Consider the following 10151-nt stretch of genomic DNA (forward strand, 5'->3'; position numbering starts at 1 on the left):
TCTTTGTCATATGATGCACACATGGTACTGTTGAGAAATTGAGGACAATTTGCTGGATATGGTAAAAATACCAGGAACCAAGCTTTTGCTCGAAGCATATTCCGATATGAGATCGGGTCGTTTGTCTTCCGGGAAGCCAGGTTAGTCATTCGTTTTTCGTTTTGTCTAAAGTGTGTTGAAATCTGACATGGAAGCCGAGACCTTTGACATATTTAGTGGAAACTAGGTGAGATATATACTAATCAGCAAAGCACTGTCGTCTTTTTCCGACGTCACAAAAAGCACAAAACATGCCATGACGTCAACTAAAATGTCGCATTATTTTCAGTTATTTTATGTCATTACATTTGAAGACGTGTATGTTACTCCATTAATAGAGATGCAAAATTAATCACAACACATCTACACAAACAGGAGAATATGGGAATCTAAGAACTAAATTATGTATCGGATATTGCCATCCAAATCGCTTTCTCATGTAGTACATTGGTATCTTTCCTTCTAAACTGTGAAACTACCAAAGGTATCCACTCACATTGGAGAAGTTTGTATTGTAATAGTTTGGTTCACTAGGAACAAAACATAACGAAAATGTACTGTCCGTATTCACAGCAAATTCTCTCCATGTGATCGGAGTAACATTGACCTGATGTAAAGCATACCGGAGTTATGCCCCCTTATGTTTATATACGGGCATCAGCTGCCGGTCAACGTTTGACGTCATAGAAGAGAATCCATTTTTGACATATATTGCGGGCCAGTTTTAATGTTGAGCGTATAACGTTGTGCATTAGCACATTAATCCATTTCATATACACTTATGTCGTTCTGACATCAGGCTGTGCAACGGGCGTATCTTTTTTTTGGTGATCGTAACTCTAACCTTAGTGTTTAAGGCTGATCTTAGCTACGGTTGTTTTGAACAACGGAACACTGGTTCTGACCAATATAAGGCAAAAGAGAAGTCATCACAAGTCAGACATCTATTACCGCGGCTGTTTTGTTAGTTCCATTACCTCCTTTGTGGCCACTTTTATATCGATTTTATTTAATGTTTGAATTACAGGTATGGCGTTACCCGTACCCATGTACAATTCATAAATGAATTACAGAGCAACAATTCCTCTTCGCCAAGGAGCTTGATAAATAAAGGGACAATCACAAAATGCGAACAAAAGCAAGTTGTATTCATGCTTTAATGGTATGGTTTCGAGTGAGACAGACGGGCTCGCCGACGCAGAGACTATGAGGTAGGCGTGGTCTTGATTGGCATGCCTTTCTCCCCACAGGTTGAGGCCTCTGCTACCTCAAGATCAACCATGTAACACTTCGTCTTGGAGAACATGCATCTGGAAGACAGAAGCTTATTACTATTGGAAGATCATATATGTGACAGGATGAAATATTTGTAAATATTCTGTGTTTTTATTCTTTAGTTTTAACAGAATTAAATATTCAGTGTAGCATACTTTTAAACATACTTCACTCTTCAGTTTCTCTAGCACTTTTCTCTCAACTTACAATCACCCTGAGCACTGCCACACAATAGCCAGCCCAAGCGGTCCCTTTGTCATGAACCTTGTAAGCTTACCGTCCCCTGTTTAAAGTTTGCAGTCTATTATCATTTGAGATTAAACATTGCTACTGTTCACTGATCACATTTGGATAATTTGCACATTTAGTTTGCTGGAGGTTTCGGGATCATTTCCAAAGGTTAGTCTCTTTCAATACTTTTTGTGGTTTGTACATATTCATGTCATGTGTACAGTTTGTTTATGCTTTGATAATTTGGCTGCTTTTGTCATATTGTAGATATTGAGTAGTTTGTGATAATTAGTTGTTTTGCAGAATGCAATGCATTATAAGTTCAATTATTTACAAATGGTAAATAATTCTGTACGTTATTTATATATCAGTGTTAAACTTAATCTGTACGTCGTATACAGCTGTTGTACGAATGTGTGATGCGTGAATGTGTGATGCGTGAATGTGTGAGTATGTTATGTGTAAATGTGGGTATGCATAATGTGTAACTGAATGAATGCATATTGTGTGAATGTAAGAATGAAGCGGGGTTTTACCAATAAATATTTTTTAAGTGTTCCCCATTATCAACAATACCTAAACGTATTTGTTTGCATTGTTGCTGCTGCCATTCGATTAGTCTGCACAGTGTGTATATACATGTATGTTTCATTCATTCGTGCAGATGTTGCTGTATTGCTCATGCAGCTGTCAGTGTCACTTTCTCAGCATACCCAAGTCCACACACCTGGTGAGTTCACTGTATTTTATGCATTATGTAATGATTACTTGATAATAAATGTATGGTGCTAGTTTGTTTCTCCATATAATGTGTACATACATATTTATGTTCTATGTATGAATTAAAGTATACTAGTATATGGAATCTGCTATCAATTAAGTGTTAAGGCAATGTGTATGAAATGGCTATCTATCTATCTATCTATCTATCTATCTATATATATATATCTATATATCTATATCTATCTATCTATCTATCTATATATATATATATATATATATATATATATATATATATATATATATATATATATATATATATATATTAATGACTGATATTATCTATTAGCATATAGGTACGCTTTGTCTCAAATGATGTTATAATCGTTTCAGGGTGTTTTTACATGATCAGCAATAATAAAGTCCATACTGCGAACACCACCGTGTCTTTTCATATGTTGAGACAGTTTCGATTTCATATATACCCGTGGATGGGTCTTGGTAGGAATTAATGCGACTAGAGAGTTCGATCGGACAGACTCGGTGGGTTGGTTGATTGCATGTTTTTGCATTCCAGATCCATGGATTGATGTCCATCACAGGGTCGTTTGTCTCAGCGTCCGATATTTGCAAACCGATACCATATAGACATATTGTTGCGTATAATGATGTTAAAAAGTCCACCGTGATCGGTGAACATACGCCCTGAATACACCTTTTGCCGATATGTTATCTATCCCTGTGAAAGGTTCACTTCGTCAGGGCTATGTTGGCGGTGTTAAAAATTCTGCTTTTGTTATTGTCCCGACTGTGATGGTAAAGTTTGCCCTTGTGATCGACCTGTTAAAATCTGGCCCTCTTATAGAACTGTCGGTGATGTTAAGAATCTGCCCGTATTTTGCCTTCCAAAATCTGCCCTTGTCACCTGTAACAGATGTTTTAAAAACTGCCCTTTTTACTGACCTGTCGCTAATGTTAAAAATCTGCCCCTGTCATTGCCTTGTGGATGATCTGCCCTTGTCATTACCCTGTAGATGATCTGCCCTTGTCATTACCCTGTAGCTGGTGTTTTAAAGATTGCCCTTGGTATTCACATATCGGTGGTGTTAAAACGTCACTTGTTATTGACCTTGGTATTGATGACTGTGAACTCATAGACAACCAGAAATGCAACATTTACCAGAAACAGGCTCGTCAGCATAAACATGCAGGGCGGTGCAGTAGCTTAATAGTGCAGGGTCCCAGGTCCGATCTCATACATGAATAGGCCTAAATATGTCAATCCCATTTACGATGCCCTCCACCTTGATATTGCTGGACTGTTTAAACTCAATCCCACGCTCTTTAAAACTGGAATGTTGCTAAACTCTTAGCTCACTCACTCATTCACTCACTCACTCACTCGCTCACTGAAACGTGCAAATGCTAAACAATTAGCTCACTCACTCGCACACTCACTCATTCACATGCCAGTAATTGTGTTGACCCTTACTGGCTGTTGTAGATGTTGCCATCAGTTCCACAAATGTCGGCTGTGACGGCCGATCCGCAGTTGATCTGATGGATGTTGTTACAGAACACATCTTTCATAATGGCAAATGCTGGGTCCACGCCGGTGGGTCTAACAGATGCAACGGCAGCATTGGTCGGGGTGCCATCAGTGGTTGGCATATCACCAGTAGCCAACATGCCATCTGTAGTCAAGGCGTCACCAGTAGGTGCAGCTGTGGCTAAGGGGCAGTTTCCTTTATTCAGCATGGACAGTGAATGGTTTTTGCATCTCTCGTGGGCAAAGATACAGCTGAAATGAACAAGGAATTTGAATGTTCTCTTTATGTTGTTTTAGAACACATTGTATCATCTGAAATGATGTGAGTCCTCCACACAAATTCTGATCAAACCACGTTGACAGCACCAACATTTGGTTTGGCCTTTGTTTGTTTGGATATATCACGGGGGTATTTAAATAATCGAACCTGGACCGCACAATCCAGTAATTGAGATACATTGATATGCATTAACATACTCAGCGAGTCTGACCACCCGATCGAGTTAGTCGCCTCTTACGACAAGCAGAGGGTAGTAGGTCAGTTTTAATCCGGGTCCTTACGGGTAACAACATCAGTTGAATCTCAACATACTTTCAGGTTGGACCACACTGGTCGCAGTGTGGAAAGGATCTCAACATACTTTCAGGTTGGACCCCACTGGTCGCAGAGTGGAAAGGATCTCAACATGATACCCGAGAAAACAATCATCATCAACTTAAACCGAAAAAAATATTATTGATAAAATAGATCGTGTCCTGAATTGCTTGAGAAATATTTAGAAAATCTTCATACTGATTAAAAGGAAACTGACAACCACGTGAATTCCATTATGTTTTTTCACGCCCACAGTTGATTGATTGAGGTTAGTTTACGTCGCACTCAGCAATATTACAGCTATATGTGGCGAAGATCTGTAAGTAATCGAGTGAAAAGTAATCTTCACAAGTAAAGTGAGATTTAACGTATCGACGCCCTTATACATATATGTTACAGCCAGATCAGTCGTGAAGTGACTAAGAGGGTCAGCCATTTCGATCAATATACAATTAACAATCAATATACTTGAGTCATTTAATGAAATTTTACTTACTAACTGGACCACAATTTCAACAACGCTTATTGTCACTAACAATGAAACTATTGTGGCAGCGACTGTTGCACTGCAGCTTGGCTTTTAAGCAATAACACCTGTTTGTTTGACCACAGGTAAACTGTAGCGCAAATGGGTTGCGCAGCAGAGAGAAAATGACCAGTCTTTTTACATGCACGCCAAGGGAGCAAAGGCCGGTAACGTACTTAACTCTTCGGTTCAAAAACTATTTTTCATGTAAAACATGTAAAAAAATAGCGCCACCATCAAAGGTATACACCCATTTCTTCACTGGGTTGTGCTCTCACATCTCCAACCCCATGTTGAACAATTACTCACGTGAAACATTTTTATTCAACATTTTAAGCGCTACTCGCGGTGTGTCAGTCCGTTCTTTGCCTCTATTCCCCCGTCCAATATCCGGTTCAACGGAGTGAAGGAACAGGAGGATATTATTCCATATGGAATACTTGCAGGTACCTCCCCTGCTTCATTCGCCCATCACACCCGAAGTTTTTTCATGTGGAATAAATGTTACGAACATTCTGACAATAGAGACGACAAATAAACTCCAAGAGGTTCATGATAAAATAAGGCAATGTGATATATATTTTTTTATTTCTGCTTATTCTTGTTCCGTCACTTCGTTGAACCGGAAGCTGGCAGGGGTAATGGAGACGATAAACGATCTGGATACCACAAGTGGCGCTTAAAATGTTGAATAAAACATATTTCACGAGAGTAATTATTAAACATGGGGTTGGAAATCAGAGAGCACAACCAAATGAGGAATGGGAGTGTACCTTTGATGGTGACGATGTTTTATTTTGACATGAAAAATATTTTTCAATCCGAAGAGAGGGAATTACGTTGCCAACCTTTGCTCGCTTCGTTCGCATTTAAGAAGACTTGTCATATTTTCTATGCTGCGCAACCCCGTTTGCGCTACACTTTGCCCGTGGTCACATTAGCTGCTCTGGAACTTTCCATGAAAGTCTTGGTTAAAGAACTTTCCTGGAAAGGCCTAAGCATTGCAACTCTGTCTTAATATAGTACAACACAACAAGTGTAAATACAACACAGCACTGTCCACTGTTGGGTGTTAGCTAGACTAAGAACTAGTCTCTGAAGTGAACACATTTTACAGACAAAAAAGTTCATAGTAAAACAAAATATAATGAAAATGAACCCTGAGACTTTCTTCATTTTCTGTCTGAAGCTGCGGAAATCAAGACTTGTCACATTTTCTAGACTTGCGTGGGCTTTCTTCGATATATTTGCAAGGTGTCAATGCAATGCACATTCACTAACACCGCCACACGCGGTACTATCAGTAAATGACAAATTTGCTCTTACAAGTTATCATACTGCACCAAGTTTGTCCCACACAGTCTCTCAGAGTGTCCATGCACCACGTGTGTGCTACAGTCAATAGTCAGGAGATGCTGACACAGACGATCATCATAATGCTGTGTTATCTCGTGGAATTCGTGGACAAGAGGATCGTGCTTTGACAGTGCATCTGCAAGAATAGGCGAGTCGGGTGATGTTGTAAGGTGAAATGGAGATTAAGAGAAAGTTTAACTGAGTAAATGCTTTCCCTCTTGTGCATATAAATGGCGTCTGGTTAGAGCCAAACAAGAATGTGCATGAGACAACTGGTGCTTGATGTAAAAGGTTACTAATGGGTGGTCAAGCAAGTTGGTTGATGCACATAATTGTATCACAAATGCGTAGATAGATGCTTATAGTGTCAGTCACTGGAGTGTCTCGTACAGCCTTGACCATGTTGACTTACACAGGACTTTCGTCATATAGCTGGTATATAGCCAGTAGCGGCGTGAAATAAAAACTGAAACCAGGTCGCCGAGCTGGAGACAATTCGAACTCATTTGTCACCACTTGCCCCAAATTTAAAGACTCCTTCGTGAATAAAAGGTGTATCTAAACACATATACCCAATATACAGCTGGCTGTGTTTAATCATTCGTTAAGTCAGTCGAAGCTCTGATGGCATATGCAATATATATGGCGAAGTATGTAGGAATCTATATGCAACGTTGACAACTCTTTGTCTATCTATTTAAGCTTTGTCGACACGAGAGGATTATTAGCCGCTTTCCTGGCATATCCTGGAATAAAACGACTTACTCACGAATGATGAGTGGGACACAGGTGGGACGCATACGTTTTGGGTTCTCCATATCGTCCCATATCACCCCGAACACTACCACTAGTACAAACCATGCATGATTGTGGATTTTTGCGTTGGCGACCTGTTCTTTTTTCCACACAGAAAATAGCCTGCACCAAGATCAACTCTCTTTCCGCGGCACTAAGGCCAAAATAACAACGAAACAGTGAACATATATTTCTGTACGTAACTGGTTAAGGCTTCCTTTCGGTACGTCGTGTGTTTGTTTTTCACACATAATTGTATGGAAATTGTATGGAAAAGAGTTGCACTAAAGAGTCTGGAATACTTACATTGACACAGAAGCAGAAACACGACTGACGACAACATCATGGACAGTAAGTAAGACTCTGTTCTGTTATCTTTGGTGTGAGTTCACTTCTGTTTTAAAGGCTTTTTGTAAAGAGAGTGAATATTTTTATCAGTGGCGAATATTTATAACCAACGTGAACTGAATTGTGCCATAGTACAGTAAAAGTAGGACCCAGTAAAGGCATGGCTGAGTATCTATGGAGATTATCATGAGATCTCACAACAAGAAGGAAAGTATTGCTAAGAACCAAGATGAACAGGTGTTATGCGATGACCAGATGACCCCATGAGTGACTGACTCCGTTGGAACCCGGTCTTGAATAGGTAATCAGCAACATATGCTTGCTGTACGAGGTGTCCAAATGGACTCGTTAGTCGTGATCAGATTTGACTTGGTTGAAGTAATCGTACCCGGATACATGGCATTACACCAAATGCCACCCATAAAGACACGATGACAACATTTTGATAGCATGTCGGTTTCAGTGCCAATGTGAAGCTGCAGCAGACTTTATGAATGACAGGCACAGCCGACGGAAATGATCCAGAGAATTCACTGGGTTCTCATGATTGACCTGTGAAAAACTGAGCGCCATATTGCCAGCTCAGCAGGCACTACTCATAGTAGAGCGTATTTCACTGTCGCAGATAATTTGGCAATGACATTTGCCAAAACCGTAGATACACATCATGATATTCTGCTTGACACTGATCCAGCAAGATTCTTGCAAGGATTCTATGTGTTCATCCACTGCTTGTCACAATGCCATCTAAGGTGCCATATTTCGCTATGCAGAGTTCATCCACTGCTTGTCAAATTTCCAGAGATCCCATAGACCTCTGCTTTCCGTTTACTAACTGGTCACAGCGGAACTATATAGTTGCTCAAAAGACTCACGCTGATTTGTCAAAGCACCCCCATGACATCACAGTAAGGTCAAACGATATGTATCAATCAAGCAGTTTCTTCAACAGTGCGGAGTTGGCGCCAAAATCGTCAGTCGGGTACAACAGTGGACTGGATCTCCTGACTGTACTGTTCATGGATCAACATCCTCTCAACGCTGCAGCTGTGGGCTTTGTTTTCATGTGTCAGCGTCAAATCGTTCAAAAAGATGCACTGACCCTTTAGGTCCGGAGAAGAAGACATAGAAGACGACGTCGTTACTAGGTTCGACCGTGCATGCAAGCTGATATGAGGCTGCTATATGGCACACCACCAGACTCATCAATGAACCGAGAATGGAGGATTCTACAACATTCTTCAATCTGTTGAGATTTACGCCAGAATGTTTTGAGACAACAAGACTCACGAAGGGTGCCAGGAGAACCCCTAAACATGGTCTCAAGTTAGCCTGCACCTTAAAGCACCTAGTGGCTGGCGTCGATAGCCATCACTGTGGTACTGATTCAGGGTTGTTCGAGAAACCATTTGCAAGTTAATCCCCGAAGCCACAGCCGATGAGTATGCTGATGAAGTGATCCAGTGTCCCACTCGCTGATTAAGAATGACATGCAATTGCTGGAGAATACGAGAGGTGTTGGAACCTTCCACATTTGATGATGGTACTTGATGGCAAGCACGAAACTGATGAACTCTGCAGTTTCTACCAGCCTCTACCTTAAATTATACATTTCTTCTCAGTGGTCCTCATGGCACTTCTTGGTGCGAACTATTGGTTTTGTGGATAGACACCAGTGGTAAAGGACATATGTCTGACGCACAGCCGTACATTGCATCTGAGCTAAAAGAGAGAGTGTATTGTGGTCAAATAAGATTCCCACAACTAAGCCTGTGCCCAATGACAATCAGAACATGCCATACTTCATGGTCGGGGATGACAACAGGAAATGCCAACCACATTACAGGACCCTACACAGCATAGCTTGAAACCCTATAACGGTACTTCTGGAGCTCTCTTGGAGGAGCAGTAGTATGGCAACAGAAGATGATTTGGGATAACTGAATACAGACTGTTTTGTTACGTGAAGTGGACTTAGATAAGGATGGCAACGGATAAACTGTATTGCTAACAGCAACTGTTAGAGTGCCTCAATGAATATTGAGCCTAACTAATTTTCATATTGAGCAATGTTCATGATTTGTAGTTTATAAGGACTTAAAATCTTAAACGTCTGAGCTGTGACGCGTGTGTGTGTAAGAAGATTCAAGTAAAAATGTTGTGAAGTGGCAATTGCAACAACTGTCATTGATAGGTCTTCGAACATTTCTGTTCATTCGTGGACCCATCTTCAGAATGTTGGTGTGGTATTGTCAAATGAAAATCTTTGGAGTGAATATCGGTTGTCACTCGATTTGGAGTCCGTTGGCAGTTATATGTCAACGCTTTCTATACAATATGTGTCGAATGGCAGATGAGTTAATGGGCGATTACCCTCCGATGTCGGATAGCAATCGGACGATGCAAATTATCACGTTACCCTCCGATCGAACTAGTGATAGGCGGCTATCAGGCGCGTGGGTTTGGCCAAAGTTTGCAATCAGATGAACGCCAGATGACTGTTGATCATTGGACACTTGCCATATAGCCGTCAAATGTCGGCTAGACACGTCCGATAGCTGCACAGCACGAATCTGACTCGACATTCATCCGACAATGACTTGTGATTGTACGATGCCATTTAGAAAGTGGTCAAATGCAACATATGTAATATTTGGGATTTCACTTACACTGGTGGAAGTCGTGGTGGCTGAGCGGGCTAGGCGGCTGACTTTGTG

The 10151-nt window shown here is 40.8% G+C and overlaps 1 protein-coding gene across 1 annotated transcript; it reads right to left on the reverse strand.

The window, feature by feature from the left end:
• Positions 1–1026: 1026 nt before the first annotated feature.
• On the reverse strand, positions 1027–7567 carry LOC137294416 (uncharacterized). The gene is made up of 4 exons (XM_067825424.1): positions 7393–7567; positions 6262–6427; positions 3758–4066; positions 1027–1349 (listed from the first exon to the last, which is right to left on the reverse strand). Exons 1-4 carry the CDS (start codon positions 7430–7432, stop codon positions 1244–1246), a joined length of 621 nt encoding a protein of 206 aa, XP_067681525.1. The 5' UTR covers positions 7433–7567; the 3' UTR covers positions 1027–1243.
• Positions 7568–10151: the final 2584 nt, after the last annotated feature.

This window comes from Haliotis asinina, chromosome 8 (genome assembly GCF_037392515.1).
Source record: "Haliotis asinina isolate JCU_RB_2024 chromosome 8, JCU_Hal_asi_v2, whole genome shotgun sequence".
Classification (NCBI taxonomy): Eukaryota; Metazoa; Mollusca; class Gastropoda; order Lepetellida; family Haliotidae; genus Haliotis; species Haliotis asinina.

What these genes read in the sequence shown, in the direction of transcription:
- LOC137294416 (XM_067825424.1), bottom strand. Translation starts at nt 7,432, where the DNA reads ATGATGTTGTCGTCAGTCGTGTTTCTGCTTCTGTGTCAAT. An exon ending in GTTTCTGCTTCTGTGTCAAT is followed by an intron (nt 6,428 to 7,392) that starts GTAAGTATTCCA and finishes CTATTCTTGCAG; the next exon opens with ATGCACTGTCAAAGCACGAT. An exon ending in TTGGTGCAGTATGATAACTT is followed by an intron (nt 4,067 to 6,261) that starts GTAAGAGCAAAT and finishes TGTTCATTTCAG; the next exon opens with CTGTATCTTTGCCCACGAGA.